General features: G+C 38.5%; 1 protein-coding gene across 9 annotated transcripts in view; it reads right to left on the bottom strand.

The window, feature by feature from the left end:
• MPDZ (multiple PDZ domain crumbs cell polarity complex component) overlaps positions 1–18,885 on the bottom strand; it is a 171,266-nt gene that overhangs the window by 34,580 nt on the left and 117,801 nt on the right. For 5 of the 9 annotated variants that reach the window (XM_059656658.1, XM_059656655.1, XM_059656657.1 and 2 more), the window contains 4 exons: positions 16,533–16,625; positions 8,091–8,268; positions 5,270–5,380; positions 656–754 (listed from right to left, as the gene is read on the bottom strand). In XM_059656658.1, coding sequence (XP_059512641.1) covers positions 656–754; positions 5,270–5,380; positions 8,091–8,268; positions 16,533–16,625 — 481 coding nt within the window. The remainder of the gene's footprint in view (positions 1–655; positions 755–5,269; positions 5,381–8,090; positions 8,269–16,532; positions 16,626–18,885) is intronic. The other 4 variants (XM_059656659.1, XM_059656662.1, XM_059656661.1 and 1 more) reach the window with 3 other exon arrangements.

The raw sequence follows: 18,885 nt of genomic DNA, 5'->3' as shown, positions 1-18,885 counted from the left end.
TCATAAAATGCTTCCTGAGAGAAATTGTTCACAGCTTTCTTCCTTTTCACAATCGCATTATAGTATCTTTATCCTTGCAATTTTTTTCCAGTTTTGGATTTATAATTCCATCAGTTACGAGAATATCCCAAGTACAGACTTACAAGCACTGAAACAGCTACACATTTCCTGAGTCAGGCATTTACATGGACGCACTGTATGAATATTCCACAGACTCCTACACGTACACAATTTTCTGTGGAGTGGTTAACTCCTAGGAGAGCTTTTAGGACCACCTTGTTTTGGTTTATTAAAGATTTAAACCAATAGACAGTTTTAAAGAAATTATGTGACAGTGATCCATATATTTAACAAAGACTTCATAGTTAAGTATCAGAAAATTTAACGCACAGCAAAATACAGAAAAGGCACTGAACTCACAATTTTCCCTTCCTCTTCAGAAGGACCATCTAATTCAGCTATAAAGATGTTCTGGCAAGAAAATGTGCTTAAGAAAGGATTTACGGTACATGCCCACTGCAAACACACAGTTGTCGTGTTTTGTTTTTCTCCCCTGCCCAAATCTAGTAAACAGTGAACTGGGACAAAGGCACAGCAGTAACACAGAACAAAACATGTGCAAAAGGCAAGGGCAAGACAATGGGCATTCTCCAACCTTGTCAGCGATGAACTGCAGAGAGTCAGCAAATGGGTTAGTGCTGCTGAAGTTGTACTGAGGGTAAAGGCTGTGCGTCAAGGAAGGCAAGGGGGATTTCTAAAAGGAAACATAAGAGGCACTGAGCCCAAAGAAATGGATCCCAAACAACTCAGTTTTAAGAACAAAGCACTTACTGGTTTAAATAACTGTGTAAAACTAGATCCTGTCAGATCTAGTATTAATAACAACATCTTATGAAACAGTCTGGAACGAAAGGTTTATCTCTAGTGACGGGAATCTACACTTTGATCTCAATCTGGCCACAAAACCAGGTGGGAAATGAGTTGTCCAATGGATCCCAAATTTCTTTCGTTTTCACGGAATGACTTCACTCTCTGACAGATGCACATATGTTTGCCCACTTTATATAGTAATATATGTCCTGTGTGTATCAGTAACTATCTTTCAAAATTGAAATCATATCAGTTTTCTAACTTTACATTTAAAAGCAAATTATGCTTTTTTGGTAAAACAAATAGTTTATCTTTTCCAGAATGCAAATTAAACATTTGTCTGCTAGTTCAGGGGTAAACTTCATTAGTCTTTTCATCTCATTTCCCAACAAAGAAAATTATCATATTTTGACTAGATGTTAAGTTTGCTTAAGATCAATAGTATTTTTTAGTTAAAAACAGAAGTCAACAATTTTTTTTAAATGAACCACCATATGGTAGTGCTCTCTATTTCTGCCTACTTTTTTGTGAAGGTAGAAATATTGATATATATTTTTAAAATTCCCTATAAAAGTTCCCACATTACTGGGGCATTTATGAGGCTCTTAGTAACGTTGGAAATGCGGCCTGAGAGTGCTTTCCTAGGTTTTGTGGCTGGCCTGCGATATACCAAGCTAGGACTAGTGCCTTTGAATATACACATTAAAGGCAGGATGACTGCCAGACAGAATTTAGCATTTTCATAGTTAAAAAAAAAATGTAATTTCCTTAGCACAATAAATTCTTCTCTTCATACCCACTATCTTTTTCTTTTATTGACTACATCTTTCAGGAGAAACTGCAGACATTTAAAATTCATTCTGGCTCCAGTGAAATGTTTGTGTTGCTTCTCTCTATAAAAAAAAAAAGCTCTCCTGGCAAGCATGGAGAGTGGGAGAGGCCGTCACGTGACACCCCCTGCCTGAGAGCACTCTCTGGGGAGACTGCCTTCGCCCATGCTAATGCTGGTGCCACCTCACCCTTCAATCCGCTCTCCAGCAATGTTTCTCCTACACAGAGGAGACGGGAAAAGGAAACGGGCACCATGACATTTCTGCTCATCTTGACTTGCGCTCTGCTTTTCAGCTGAAAATGCCAACTCCTGCTTTACAAAAGAGAAGATCACAAATGCCTAGGAACGGGGCCGCATATTACGGGGGAAGAAATGACGAGGCAGAGATCAGAAACGCTTCCTAGGCAGAAAACCCAATGCTGCGGAAGGTCGAGCTTATTTCCAGTCCTCACACACGGAATTATTTGGTTGTATATTTCCTTTACAATTCTGCAGAATCACATAAAATAAAACCATAGTGGCAAGAAATACAGTATGTAAAGAGAGCTCCAGTTTTTTGTGTTGTTTGGGGTTCTTTCTTCTTTTTTTTTTTTTTTCATATGTAGCTCTTATAGGATTAGAATTTGGCCCAAGATTAGAATATAAAAGTACAGAATGAGCACAGCAAGGGAAGTGGTGGATCAGTCTGCTATTAAGGAAAGATTGATAGAAACAGACTATATTTTTATTAATAAACCGATGATGAAACTTCTATTTATAGCTCCAAGGGCTGATAAAAATAGAAATGTTAGTAATTAAGAAGCGGCATGGGGAAGACAGAACCATTCTCTGGCCCATGTTCACGGGCCCACGCTTGCCTGTGATGGTGCAGCCAGGCGGAATTCTGTGAAGTGCCCGCTGGAGGAATGAACAGGGCTGGGCCTGGGGCTGGGCCTGGGGCTGGGGCTGGGGCTGGGGCGGGGGGCTGGGGCCAGGAAGGCTTGTTCTTGAACAGTCTGAGAGCCACAGCCTGGCTTTTCAGCCTCTGGGTAAGATTTCCTTAAAGCTCCATTCCATCCACATATACAACATTTATCATGAAGAGACTCTTAGGTATTTGTGATTTTTTTCCTTTAGATTATGGGAAACTCGATTTCTTTCCATAGGGAAGTAAATTACTGAATACAAAGTATCTCTCATTTCAAATGCAACGTTAACTCTAATTTCCCAAAACAAAATGCATATGCAGAGAAGGGGGGGGAAAAAATGCCTGTACCCTGCTCAGGATCCCAGCTGGATCTCTGTAATAAGAAACAGATTCACAAGAAAAAAATTATATACATATTGATTTATTATAAGTTTTAAGTGACACCGACCCTTCAGGAGGAAATGAAGACCTGAAGAAAGGGTTCAACCTGAGTGTTCTTCTACTAGGATGGATGAAGAGTGGGTGGTCAGGGAAAGTGTCATCGGACAAGAGAATATGAGCTAAGTGGGGTGAACCAGGGGAGCGGGAGGTCAGCAACATCTGTCCATTCAGGTTCCTCTCCGCACCCTCCTCCTTGGAGACAAGGATGCTCCTCTCTCCAGGCAGGAAGGGCACCTCCCACTGAGAGTCTTACAAGCTGCTTCAGGGGGAGAAGGGAAATCAGTCATTCCGGTAACCGCCTTTTCTCAAATTCCTTTAGCTTAAAATATTCAACAGCCAGCATGCCGTATTTTGGGGTAGCATGTCCGGAACCCTTTTTGAGTAAATATGTCATTCTACGCAAGATTTATTCTGGAATAATTGCTATAAAATCAGGCATCATTATACCACATATAATGAAACAGGAATATTTTCCAGGTGCATGAAAGAGAAAAAACAAACAAACAAAAAAACCCACTTCCCAGCTCATTAGCAAATGTGACTGGCATTGAAAGAAATGTTTATAGTTTAAGTTTTAAAAAAGTAATATGGAGAATCCTATTCGGCACTTTATAGTATTGTCCTAAATGATAGAAAAGTTTGAAATTAAAAGTGAAACAAAAAAGAAAGGAATAAAACCCACCCACACAAAAAATAGCTTTAACTTAAACAGCAATTTACCAACATTACCATGCTGTGTCTATGTTTAACACCACAAATGGAAACAAACGTAGAAAGATTTATAGTTATTTAAACAAACTGAATAGCATATGAAAAGAATGCGGTATGATGCAGCCCTCCTTTGGCAGACTTTCTTATCTGAATGAATAATTATTACCTAACAATAAACAACTGAGTGATTACAAACTGCAGATGTGAAGATAAAGGCTTACACTGAGAACAACTAAATTCACTCTTTACTGTACACCCAGGGCAGCGCTACACCTGTCCCGACAACAAAGGGAAGGACCCGTGGGACAGATCTAGTCACTTTTACTCCACGGCTCAGAAGACTGACAAATCTCATCCACAGAGCTGTGTGCTACGTCTCTACCATCATTTGGGCATTGATCTCTTAGATCCTTAATTTTAAAAGTTCAATGTATTTTCTATAAAAATTCCACATTTTAAGTTTTAGATCATTCTTTTACCTACCCTCACACATATTGACATTTTCCTTTTAAAGACAGCCAACCCCAAAGGCTAATAAAAGTTCTCTTTGAGAACCAGCCTGTGAGGGATTCTTACTTACATCTAGGCAACTCCTGTCTTTGGTGTGCAAGCCCTTCAGTGAGCATGTATATTTCTGAAGAACTTTCTAAGGGGTTTGCGGTCCAAATATATTTAAGAACGGCTGCACGTTAAAATAGCTTTCTTTTTACTGAGGCATAGAGAAGGCATGGAAAAATAATTTTAAACGCTGGGCATGATTTTCCTCTTCAGCAACATTAGGGCGTATCAAATACACAAAGCCTCACGTAGTGTCGTCTCCATCAACAACTTTCACTGAATGCACTTACACTTTTAAAATATATTTTTGAAGCCATTTTACCTGTGATGACTGATGGTAAAATGAGTTAGTAGGTTTCTGTCCACCATACAGTGATGAAGGGCTATAAAGTGATTGGGGCTGGGAGGTAGTAGTTATGAAGTCACTGGTATAGAAACATACAGTTGAAACAAAATCCACCATGTGGAAATTTAATGTTCAGTGGGATAGACAAATGCAGTCAAGATCATTCACAGGTGATCATGGGATTGCATAAACTAGAAATTCTGTCTAAGGAAATAAATTTATAAAGAAAATGTAATCTCACTGGCTTCTAAGGGACTTCACGAGAGGTCCTGGACTATTAACCTGAAAAAGACTGCACCACATTCCTCTTGTAAATACTCTGTGACTATAATGAAATTAACAATTGTCCACCTAGATATCATTGGCCACCGATGAATCCTACCTCCTGTGTGTTGAAAACAGACTTCAAGTGCTTAGTAAACAAGATAGGAGGGATTTCCACAACAACTCAATGAAAAAGACAAGCAAAACAATCTTTTCACAAGTTTCCTGAGATTTCAAGACTCGGTATCTTTGCTTCCGGAGACAACTTGGCCATTGAGACATTAGATTCCGAGTTGAACACTGCGTGGATATGCCTCCCTTGCCCTCTGCGTTTGCTTACCCTTGGTCTGTTTATAATGCTCTGTACCATAAAGACTACAGGGTTGCCTGCTTTCCGAATGGCTTCCACAGCTTGCTCATGGCTTGCATCTCTGAGGTCCAGCCCATCCACCTGCAATGGAAGGCCTCAGCTTAACATTTCAAGAAGCTAGAGAACAATAGAACAATTTGTGGTCTGGAGCTCTGAGGATCCAAGGGGAGGCTCCTGGAAAATCAGTGTCAGAACAAAAAATAACTACGGCTGTCTGTGAGGCTTCCGAACTTTTCATCTGTTCAGCACACTTGTGGGCCCTTGTTTTGGACACAGATTTCTGTCTTCAATAATCAACTGAAATAATCATCAATTAGAATCAAGGCTCTGCTTCTGCTTTCCTTACACTGCTTGGCTGCTCCTTTAATAAATCGGCATAATTAAAGAAATAATATAAGGGAACTAACTGCCTAGTAGCACTAACATCATCATGAAAGTCACTGTACAAATAAATATTTTACAAATTCATTAGAGAGTGGTTTGGGAAGTGGTGGCTGATATATCGTGTATTTTTCTCTGTACGGGGATGCTTGAGGTTAAAAACAAAATTCTGGCGTTCAGAAGTTAGAGGTTATGGTGAGGTTAGTTTTGCAAAGGAATCTGTGCAGTAGACATGACAGGAGCTAGAAGCCAAGAAATTGTGCTTACTTGTTAGTAATTCTTATACAAATAGGTTGGAAATGAAAGTTATTTGTAACCTTTTATTGACCATGGTTTGTGAGGGAGGAAAAGAGTTTGAAAGGCCAAATGCTAATCCTGTTAGAAAACTATAGGATACTATATAGTTTTATCATTTCCAATTACCACAATATGGTATGTACAACAAAATAGCAAAATCAGAGTGGACACAATTCTGGAAAAGAAAATTATTATTTCTCTGCATTATCATATTTAAAAAACACACATATTTAATTGAAAACCTCCCTCAGATTGATACTTAGGTGATACTTAACATCTCTTTCAGTGGGTCTTGAAAATGAGTTCTAATGTTTTATAGAATAAAAGTTATATTAGTGAGTACTATACATCCCATTAGTGGGAAAGTTTAATAGAACATTTAATATCTTTGCTCATGTTCAAAGAACTCTACTTAGAAAACATTTGCAGGTCTCTACTCATCTAATCTACATATATTTTCAGAAACTCTTAGCAGAAACATGTTACAGAATCCCTAGAATTTCAGAAGCCTAAGGCTATCTTATTTATGAGAAAAGCCCCAAAACATAACAGCCCTCAACAAACCACTGCTAAACAACATTCAGTATTTTACCACTCACACAAAAATTCTTTTCCATTCTAAAGGGATACTTTAACATTCTTAATACATTTAAACGATATTTTGGTGCAAACTATGATCAATCCGTTCCAGAAATAATTATAAATATTTCTTACTTTTTTTACTTAGGTGAAAGATATTTAATAATGAAGTATTCATAATATAAACTGCCTTGTGATAATCTAAAAATGGAAATTTTAGGTAGTACTCCAACTAAAAAAGAGCTCTTTAGAAGAAGGCCAAGGTGCCATCTAATCATTTAATGAGAGGTAAGTATACAGGAAGAGAGAGAAAACCCACCATTCTTCCTTGTAAGTGGTCAGAGGAGGAAGAAACATACATAGCCCTTGCTTTTTCCCAGTAATAATAAATCAATCAAGGAATAAACAAAGAAGTCCCCCAAATGCTAATTTTAAAATAATAGTTAATATGTAACCTTCTTCTAAACAATTAAGGCATTTTAATGTGTAAGCTATATGGACTTAGAAAATGAGGGTCAATCATTTGCATTAAGTAAACATAATTGTCATTATAATAGTGAAGCAATCGGTTTCCATTTGGAAATTGTCTCTTTTAGTTTACTCTATAAATCCTAACAACTCAGCAAATCTGGGGCAGGTATCTCTTCCTCTGTCCTCTTCACTTAAACCATGCTTCTCCTGATGAAAAAATGTATCACACTGCTCTGCAGTGACTTAATTGTCAGGCCTGTCCCACCTGGCAGGCACAGTGCCCTGTGTTCTGTGGGATGCCCAGAGCCTGCTACAGCACCTGGAATGCAACAGCTGTTCCAGGAATATTTGTTAAGCAAATGAGTGAGTGACTCCTGAGGGAAGAGTCTATTTAAAATATTAAACTTTGATTTGAATTAAAGTATTAGGTACAATTTGACCAAATGCTTCTCTCTCGTATATAACAAAATACACTTATATGTGTACACACATGCATGGGCGTGCACACAGCCCTGAGTGATGAATGGAAAGCACTGAGGAGGAGGAAAACCTGTGCTTAGATGAGGGGGGGGGGGCATTTATATGCAAGGTAATCAGGGTCTTAGCACAAAAAAAGACTCACTTGGAAAATAATTTTCATCCAATAAAGTTTAGAATGAAGTAACTATAAAGTAGTTTTAGAAATAAAATCTCATTGGAAACTTAATTATGATGAACATATTTTTTTTTTTGTGTGTGTATATATATACTATTAAAGAATTATTTCCCCAGGAAATTTGCTTTGCTCTTTTAACCAGAACTTACTTATTTTATCTCAGAGCCAATGTTTTAAAACTGGTTGGTTGTACCTTCAAACATCAGTCTATACATCAAGATATATAATCTGTCACCATATTTTGAAGAGAGCAATGATGGGTGGAAAGAAACAAATAAGAAATGCTTTAACTACAGGCACATTTTTCTCTAATGTTTGGTCAAGTAATGGTGTAATGGTGATGATTCCCTTGGTAGAGAGCATGGAAGAGGGCGACGATTTTAGCTCAGAAAGCTCAGTGGAAGGTACCTCGACTATTCTATCTCCAGGTTTCAAGGTTCCATTTTTGCCAGCTGGACTATCTTCAAGAACATGTTTGATGAAAATGCCCCTCATCACTTCACCGTTGCTTAGTCGACTCCCCATCCCTCGTCCACCAACAATGCTGATGCCCAAGGACTTGCTTGGTTCTCTCCAAAGTTCAACCCTGTAAAAAATAAACAGAATGTTAATACATAAAAAAATAAATGAAATAAAAATAAGAAAACAGAGGGGGCAAGTTCATAACACTGGATTTGGCAATTTTTTTTTAAATTTTTAGAAATGACACCAAAAGCAAAGACAACAGAAATAATAGCCAAACTGGACTTCCACAAAATTAAAAACTTTTGTTTATCTAATGACACTTAGAGTAAAATGGCAACCCACAGAACAGGATAAAATATTTGCAAATTTCACATGTGATAAGGGATTAATATCCAGAATATATAGAGAAACCCAAAAACTCAAGAACAAAAATAACCTGATTAAAAAATGGGCAAAGGACTTGAATAGACTTTCTCTAAAGAAGGTATACAAATGGCCCATAAGTACACGAAAAGATGCTTAACACCACTAATCATTAGGAAAATGCAAATCAAAACTACATTGAGATACCATCTCACACCCATTAGTATGGCTACTTTAACGAAAAACAAAGAAAATTTGTGCTGGCAAGGAAAATTTAGAGAAACTGAAGAAATTTGTACTCTTGTGCACTGTTGGCAGCAATGTAAAAGCTTATAGCCACTAGGAAAATGGTATGGACATTCCTCAAAAAATTAAAAATAAAGTTACCATATAATGCAGCAATTCCATTTCTGGGTATATACCCAAATTAATTCAAAGCATGGGCTTAAAGAAATATTTCTACAAGCACTTTCATGGGAATATTATTCACAATAATGAAAAGGTAGAAGCAACCGAAGTGTCCATGTACAGATGAATAGATAAGAAAAATGGTATATACAAATAACGGTAAAAAATTCAGTCTTTAAAAGGAAGGAAATTCTGACACATCCTACAACATAGAATAACCTTGAGAATATCATGCTAAGTGAAGTAAGCCAGCTAAGTGCAATAAAGCACAAGTACTATGTGATTTCACTTATATGATGTATCTACTATAGCCATATCCATAGGGACCTAAGAAGGGTGGTTGCTAGAAGGTGGTGGAGGAGGAAGTGGGGCATTATTAAATGAGTACAGAGTTTGAATTTTACGATGAAAATAGTTCCATAGAGGGATGGTGTTAATGGTTACACAGCAGTAGGAACATTCTTTTTTTTTTTTTTTGTCTGAGCAATTTTTTTTTTTATTGCTTAAAGTATTACAAAGGGTATTACATATGTATCCATTTTATCCCCCCGCCCTAGACAGTCCCCTAGCCTCCCCTATCACCCAGTGTCTTATGTCCATTGGTTATGCTTATATGCATGCATACAAGTCCTTTAGTTGATCTCTTACTCCCCTACCTCCTGCCCCCCAACCCTCCCCGGCCTTCCCGCTGCAGTTTGACAATCTGTTTGAGGCAGCTCTGCCTCTGTATCTATTATTGTTCAAAAGTTTATAATGGTCTCTATTGTCCATGAATGAGTGAGATCATGTGGTATTTTTCCTTTATTGACTGGCTTATTTCACTTAGCATAATGCTCTCCAGTTCCATCCATGACGTTGCAAATGGTAAGAGTTCCTAGTAGGAACATTCTTGATGTCACTACTCCGCAGAGTTAAAAATGATTCAAATGGTTAAAAATAATAACTATTTTTAAATTCAGTGGAATAAAATGTCTTGATATATTAAGTTTGCAAATATTGCTTGTTCAATTTATTAAAATTTTGCCAGTAGTAAGACAAGATCGTTTTAAATATTTTCTCTATTATGTGTTTTATGGGATCTGATAAATACTAATGCATTTCTGAAGCTGATTTTTTTAAAATAAATATCAAACTTACACACTCCAGGCTGGAGCACAAACCAAGGTACCATGTTTCAGGAGTCTATTATTGTAGACATTTAGTAATCAAGAAATTCAGCTACCCCTGAACAGACAGTTCTAAGCTTAGCAACGCAATCAAGAGAAAGAACATTCCTGCACCCACTATGTTGGAAGCTGACGTATGTGTAAGTCTTTCTTGCCAGGGCAGATCTGATAACAAACAGTGGCGGACAAGATCCCACATGATCTGATTGTTCCCACTACCATTTCCATAAAAGCAACTCCCACCACTCTCCCTTTCCCCTCTCCATTCCAGCAACCACAGCATCTTGCAGTGACTTCAGTTCAGCAGACATGCTCTCCTGACTGGGGCCTTGGCCCTTGCTACATCTTTTATCTTGAATGCACTTCATCTACTCACATAATAAACACATGGCCTCATATATAATCATTGCAAATATCTCTAAGAGCTGTGAATGAGCTGAAAGTACACATCTAGTGACAAGGTCGGGATATAAGCATAAGCTGATTTGTAGAGAGGTGTTTGGCCAAGATGAGGGAGCAGCTCAGGGAAGTGGAAAGAAACAGTCACCAGGCAGAGAACTCTGAGACAGGCAGACTGCAGCTGGCCTCTTGCAAAAGGAGGACAATACTGGACATTAAAGTAGGAGAAGAAAGCACGGCCCTAAAGTGCTCTCTACCTTGACATTTGAGGTGCTCCCAGAGGGGAGGAGAGGTTGGAGCCAGGACTCCAGTGAATGGGGGAGGTCCCAGTAAAAAAGGCAGGGAACAACAGAGCCCCCAGGTGGAGTGAGAGACTGGCTACTGGCCAGACAGTCAGATGATGAGACACTGCTTTGTTCCATTTTTTTCTTTTTTCTTTACTAGAAATCTATAATCCTAGAGACTCTACCTGTTTAGTTTCAAAGCTCTCACCATGCTCCTTGATCTCATGAAATCTGTGTGAATAGTTTAAACTATTTAACATGCTCTTCATCACTTCCTTTCAGTCTAGAAATTCTGTGAAAGACAAAAACCAACACACTTTCTTGTCTCTTTAAAGTGGTTCCTTAAGTAAAATGGCAAAATACGGAAGTCAGTAAATTTAGTCACTGTATTTAATATCTAAGAATCCAGAATACATGTGTGGGCCTCCTTAACTGTTCTCTTAAAAAATGAAACAGAGAAAAGAAAAGGAAGAATGAAAGAAAATATCTCCTAGCATTCTCCATGGTGGGTTTAAGTTAAAAAGTGATTTTTATAATTTCCTGATGGTAAAAATAACAGCAGCGGCAAACTCTTTTTGAGGGCTTACCATGTGCTGGCAAACTCTTTTTGAGGGCTTACCATGTGCTCAGCATTATTATCTGAGTTCCATACACTTTCATTCAATTCCCACATCATCCATGTGGGGTGGACACTCTCATTAGCCCCATCTTATAAAGAGGCGGAGAGGCACAGAGAGGTTAAACAACCTTTGGATAAAAGTACCATATGCTTGTGCAGCTTTGGCACAAAGGGTTTTCAAACACCCCACTGCCTGGAAGAAAGGCTGTGCCAACTGAAAGCATTGGAGAAGATAAGGAGAGAGGGTCTGCTGACATGACCACAGTGCTGAGGAACCGACTCACCACCGAATGGAGCGGGTAAGCATTCCATGGGTAGAAAAAGAAGACCCCAAAAGAAATACTTCATAGAACATATTCGGAGTTAGTTTTATGGGAAGATGACAGCCTTTCTTAGACCAAGACAGAGATTTAAATAGAATGAAGTTCAGAGAAGCAGAAGTAAAACAGCTCTGAGGCCAGGCTGCCCATGCTCTGAACAGAGGGTCTCTGGGTCCAAGTCCTGCTTTTTTGCTACTAACAACTGTGGGCCCTCTGCAACCCACTTAGCCTCTCTCTTGCTTTCCTCATCTGTGAAATGGAGCCAGAAGAGGCTCTACATGAGATTGCTGCTGTGATTACTAAATTGATGAAAACATAAAGTATGAAATGAAGCTTGACACACATGAAACAACCAGTAAGTCTACTATTTCTCTTACTATGATTATGATCCCTGACGTAATGTAATTGAGCAATATATAAAATCCAATCCATATGATACATGGGTAAATGTGAACTCCACCACCTCGATCCTCTTTTACCTATGTGTTTATTAACACAAGGCACCATTTTCTACCCATCAGACTGACAAAAACTTTTTTTAAATGATCATAAGATGAAGTAACTAAGGATGTGAGGAAAAGGGAACTCTCTTAAGTTGGAAAACGAAGGAAAATGTGATAGAGCCATCTTGTAAAACAAGTTGACAATTTCTAGGAAAGTAAATTATACATTTAAATCTATGAACCAGCAATTCCACTTTGGGGTATATACCTAGGTAAATTCTCATACATAACTATAAGGAAATTGATATATTTACTGCAAATAATTATTATAGTAGCAAATAACTACTAACTACTCAAATATCAATCTGGGAATAAACCGTGGTACAGTCATATATTGAAATGTACTGCAACAACTAAACTGAATGAATTAGGTCTTCAAGAATCAGCATGATAGATCTCCAAAGCACTGGATTGAGAGAGAAAAGTAGACAAGCTGGAAACTGATACAGACAATGACAATCACATGCAAAATAAAACAGGAACACAGATTATTTGCAATTTTAAAATTTACACTTTGCTAAAAAGTATTCTCTATTTCCACACAAAGGGAAATTTTTTGACTGCATGAATAAATGTCCCAGCAGGTTTCCAATGTTATAAAACATATTCATAACACTCACTCCTCATTTACTAAGAGTCCTGGTTATTTTGGTAAGTTTCTATGAACATAATACTCTATGAACTTTCCCCCAAAAGTACCTAATGCTTCTGTAAAGAATATAGAAGAGTACAGAGTATCTTCTTTAAGACATCTGGAAGCTCCAGACATTCTCTATAAGGTAGCTACCACTTTTAGAGACTTCTCTTAGGCTTACATAAAGGTTAAAAAATTTAGGGCAGAAATTGAAAAGCGTTGCTGAACAGAAGTTACATTAATTTTTTCTCATAAGAATACTTTGTAATGATTCTTGTGTTCAACACTTTCTGTTTGCTTAGTTGTCAGTGATGATGATGATGGTGATTGTTGACAAGGCTAACCACTGAGACTCATTCTGTACCAGGCACTATACTAAGAATTTTAAATGAATAATCACACTGAATTGTCCCCAAAATGTAAAAGGTTCTATTATTAATCCCACTTTACAAATGAAGTAACTGAGACCTAGCGAAGACTTAGAATCTTGTCTTAGAAAGCGGCAAAGGTAGAATTCAAATATAGCTCTGATTACTCCAAACATTTTGCACAGTGCCTTTTAAAAACTACGTTTCCTCCCAAAATTTATTAAAACTGTCCAACCGAACTTTTTTTGTTTGTTTCTGTGCTCATTTGGACTGAGGGCAGATTTCAGTTCCTCATGATTATAGGATAGACATCCCCAATTCCTTGCTGGCTGTCAGCTGGGGATCATGCTGAGCTCTTAGAGCAGCAGTTCTCAACCTGTGGGTCGCAAACCCTTTGGCGGTCGAACGACCCTTTCACAGGGGTCGCCTAAGACCATCCTGCATATCAGATATTTACATTACGGTTCATAACAGTAACATTACAGTTATGAAGTAGCAACAAAAATAATTTTATGGTTGGGTCACATGAGGAACTGTATTTTTTTTCAATTAAATCTTTATTGTTCAGATTATTACATTAGTTACTCTTTTTTTCCCACCATAACTCCCCTCCACCCAGTTCCCACCCCATCCTCCGCCCTCACTCCCCACCCACTGTCCTCACCCATAGGTGCACGATTATTGTCCAATCTCTTCCCTCACCCCCACACCCCTTTCCCCCCCAAGAATAGTCAGTCCATTCCCTTTCTATGTCTGATTCTATTACAATCACCAGTTCATACTGTTCATCAGATTATTTATTCACTTGATTTTTAGATTCACTTGTTGATAGATGTGTATTTGTTCATAATTTGTATCTTTACCTTTTTCTTCTTCTTCCTCTTCTTAAAGGATACCTTTCAGCATTTCATATAATACTGGTTTGGTGGTGATGAACTCCTTTAGCTTTTCCTTATCTGTGAAGCTCTTTATCTGACCTTCAGTTCTGAATGATAGCTTTGCTGGATAAAGTAGTCTTGGTTGTAGGTTCTTGGTATTCATCACTTTGAATATTTCTTGCCACTCCCTTCTGGCCTGCAAAGTTTCTATTGAGAAATCAGCTGACAGTCGTATGGGTACTCCCTTGTAGGTAACTGATTTTCTTTCTCTTGCTGCTTTTAGGATTCTCTCTTTGTCTTTTGCTCTTGGCATTTTAATTATGATGTGTCTTGGTGTGGTCCTCTTTGAATTCCTTTTGTTTGGGGTTCTCTGCGCTTCCTGGACTTGGAAGTCTATTTCTTTCACCAGGTAGGGGAAGTTTTCTGTCATTATTTCTTCAAATAGGTTTTCAATATCTTGCTCTCTCTCATCTGGCACCCCTATAATTCGGATGTTGGTACGCTTGAAGCTGTCCCAGAGGCTCCTTACAGTATCTTCATATTTTTGGATTCTTTTTTCATTTTGCTTTTCTGGTTGGGTGTTTTTTGCTTCTTCATATTTCAAGTCTTTGACTTGATTCTTGCGACCCTCTGGTCTGCTGTTGGGAGTCTGTATAATATTATTTCAGTCAGTGTATGCTTAATTTCTAGTTGGTTCTTTATCACAACATTGAGGGTCTCATTAGATTTCTTGCGGATCTCACTACATTTATCAGCAGTCTCACCAGTCTTCTTGAAGATCTCACTACATTTATCGGTGGTCTCACCAGTCTTTTCGAGGGCCTTATTAAGTTTATCAGCAGCTTCTAGACAGTTCTTTAAAGACCTTAAAAGTATGGTTTTGAACTCTATATCCAACAGTTTGCTTTCCTCCAATTCTGTTGTTTGTGTCCTGTTTCTTTGTCTCGGCATTTTTTATGCTTCGCTGTGTCGATAGAGTGCCTTTCTGTGCTAAGTGTCCCAATTACCTGAGGTGGACACTGTTGGTGCACCCCCTTGTGGGCTTTGTGCACAGTCTTGTTGTAGTTAAGCCTTGATTGTTGTAGTTATCACTGTGAGGAATTGACCTCCAGGCCAATTGGCTGTGAGAATCAGCTGTGTCTGCAGTGGGAGAACTTCTGTGCTGGAGACACCCCTCTGGGGCTAGATTTGCTTCGATGGGGCTTTGGTGCTCCCAACCGAACTTTTTATTTCCCTGTGATTATTGCCCTCCAACCAAATTCAAGTTTGTCATTATGGTCACCAACTACAAAATAATTTCATCTACTTTCTTTTGCTTCCATCCTCAAATAAGAAACTTAATATCTTATAATACATATTCTTGCCACAGATCTAGCACTTATATTCTGTTCTATGGGTAATGTAAGAGAGACTATGACTTTTCTAAGTGGACTAAACAGCTTTTCAAGAATTCAGATCAAGAAATCATTTAGAATGGCTGGAAATGCTTACAGTTTTTTGTGAAAGTAACCTGTTTTTATTATACTTCAAGCATGACAACCTAGAAAATATTTAAATGTGATGGCTGCTGCTTTTTATTCATTTGTGAGTAAAGAAAATGATGAAACTACTATATCTCTGAAGCGCAGAAATTATTCTCTCTTGTAGAATAAGTATTATTATTGTAGAATATTAAGTATTTACTACTGTGGAATACAGATTAAGTATTTACTAAGTGAAAGGCACAATGTGATGGTTACCTTTACATCTGCTTAGAGGAAGTGTCCAATGATTACCCATATTTTACACTTAATGCAAAATACCTTACATTTTTAATTACTTTGTATGTGTCTATATGCTGCCTACCTTAGTAAATTACAACCTTTATGAAGGCAGGATTTACGTCTTATTCTTCCCTGTTAGTCACAAAATCATGTGGTTCTTGTCTGAGTCTATAATTAGCACTCAATAAATTTCTATTAAATGAATTTGAATTTATGTAGCATGAACACAAAAATGTGGCGTAGTGATGCATGGTGATATATCTGATCATATTTAGGAAAGTCATCTTTTCTATTATACATGAAATTGAATAACTGCAGCCTGTTCTTACTGACACACCATCATAAATGCACACGCGTTTTGAACCTATAGTTTATACAAATGTTAGATAAACTTTAATTAACATTTGATGGTATATTTAAGATTAAACCCTATAGAAAATACCCATTCCAACCACCTATGCATAATTTTCTTTAATTTTATTTAATCCCTATTACATGCCAAACGCTTGCACACGTTAGTTATAACCTGTGTGATACATGTTATCTTTTCCACTGTATATATACATAAGAATATTAAACAACTTGCCCAACATCACAGTATCAAGTTATCATACAGCACTTGAAAGCACACCTCCCTATTTTTAAACACTGAGTGGGCTGAAGACAGAAACAGTCCTTACCGTCTGGGCTGATTCCAATTGCTGTACGCTGCATTTTGAAGTTCACTTTCTTCTCCCTCTCCTTCTTCTCGCTCTGGTAATTCTGGAATGTCTCTGTTAAAGAATTATACAGTGAGTACCCCAAAATCCTAGTAACCCATGCAAGACTGTTCTTTATTGACTTGGCTAAAAAAGGCAGAACTGCTTTCTATTTTCACCATACTTGGCCAATAAGTATACAACATTTTACACTAAGGGGAAAATAAAACCCCATTAAACAAAAACACACACTTTACATTACAATCTATCTATATATAGTGATGGAAGGAGACTTGCCCTGGGGTGGTAAACACACAATACAATCCAAAAATGATGCGCTATAGGATTATATACCCGGAACCTGTATAATTTTAATAACCAATGACCCCCCATGAATTCAATAAAAAGTAACTTTATTGCTTTTGTAAAAAAAAGAAAAGAATCAATCTATAAGTTAATCTGAAGATACAGCTGAATACTAAGAGTCTTCTCTAGTCTCTTTCCTGATGATACATGGGTGAATGAAGGAATAAAATGAGAAGGGGATAAATCCTGAATTAAAAAAACAACTATTCAACAAGTATTTCTTAACTACACACCATGTGCAGGAAGATTGTAGCTCCGTATGGGCTATGACCTTGCACAGCCCTTGTTGACAACTCCTGCCCTTAAAGAACTTATCAGTGAGCACGCAGGAGTTCAGCGTCTCTGCTTCCTAGGAATGGACTGATTTCCCTTCGATGGTTGAAGAAACATGGAAGTGCTTATAGTCCAGCTTCAGCCCATCAGAAGGGCCAGACCCAGAACACTTCACACAGGAAGCAGCCTACAATGCACCCGAGTTCAGGGTCACTTCTCAGGTTCTGTAGGAGTAAAGATTTTGCCAAATGCCAGGCATGTAACAAAATATGTCCAGAGAAGCAACATGTAAGAGCAACAGAGGATGGGTAAATCACTTATGGTGTGTCCTATGCTGTTAGTAAAAATTGGATTTTTAGAGAAACATGCTCACATGTTTATTTGAAAGCAGAGGCGATAACATTCTGATTCAAAGGTGATTTTCCATTGACTTCTACAGAAATGGAAAAATCTAAAGTACACGTTCAAATTTTATCCATCTCCATTGAGAGGATTACTGAACTCAGTCAGATGAATCTTTAGATAGTGAGAGCCGAAGTCACTAATCCAACAATCCCCCCCCCCCACCCCCGTGTTTGAATGTGTTTTATAATAGGTCTGGCAAGTAAATGTTCAGGCTTTACTTAAAGTTCTTATTTTTCTCTTTGACCTGAATGTTAGTTTTTAGTTTTCAACTGTTAAAAGGAAGCCTACCTGCCCACAGGTCCTGCCCGTTAGCTGTGTGTTTGAACTCTCCTCCTGTGCACATGGAGGAACAAGGCTGTGCATGAGGCTGGGGTTCCGCAAGCCTGGCAGTGGGTAGGACTGCTAGGAATGGAGAGGGGTGTGGGGGGGGCGGTAAAATGACGCTAAGATGCTCACTGACAATGAGACAGTCTGAGTGAAGCTTTTATCCAGATAGAAACAAGGCAGAGAGATGAAAACTAGGACTAACCCTCTGGAAACATAACTGGAGAGAATATGACAGAAAAAGCAGCTGTGGAAGACAGACAAGAATAAGAATTTAGAAAGAGGCCCTAAAATATTCAGTGACTGCCATGGGGGTGGGGAGGTTTCTCACCCTGAACTCTAGGCTACGGGAGCTACTCAGAAGCGCTGACACAATGCCTCATACTCATGCCTCCTTAGCCATGAGGAGACCAGCATCCTGAATCCCAGTAAAAGGCCTCATTCTCGTCAACGATTCTATAGTCCTGAATCCTTTCGCTGACCCAGACACACTCCTGTAACTGTGCCGACTCTTCTTCACTCGGCCCAGAGTGCGGTCTAGGGGACTCTAGTGCCCTGTGTTCCAAAGAGCAGAACGGCCCATTCTCTTCCTATAGCACTCGCTCAGCCCCGAGTGGTGTAGAATACTAACGGCATCTCTGTCAGCTATGATGACTGACTCCCTTTACATGTGTATTTAGCTGCCAGAAATTGGCACAAGGTCACACAGTAAAGTAGCAGTACTAAGCTTTTAAATGAGGCCGTTTTACTACAAAACCTGAGCTCCTAACCTCCATGCTATGCTGCCCACAGTTTTATCTCGGGTTGGGCAATTCTTTCTTTGGATCCAATGGTTCAAAACATGGAGCCTACCTACTTGCATCCTCATCTTGGCTCTGCCACGTATTAACCGTGAAACTTGGCCAAGTCACTCCGCCTCCCTCTGGTGCTGATTCCTACTCTGTAAAATGCAGATCGCTTTGTTTTG

This window comes from Myotis daubentonii, chromosome 11 (assembly GCF_963259705.1).
Source record: "Myotis daubentonii chromosome 11, mMyoDau2.1, whole genome shotgun sequence".
Classification (NCBI taxonomy): domain Eukaryota; kingdom Metazoa; phylum Chordata; class Mammalia; order Chiroptera; family Vespertilionidae; genus Myotis; species Myotis daubentonii.
The sequence above is the reverse complement of the archived record's forward strand: the minus strand, read 5'-3'. Positions and strand labels throughout refer to the sequence as shown.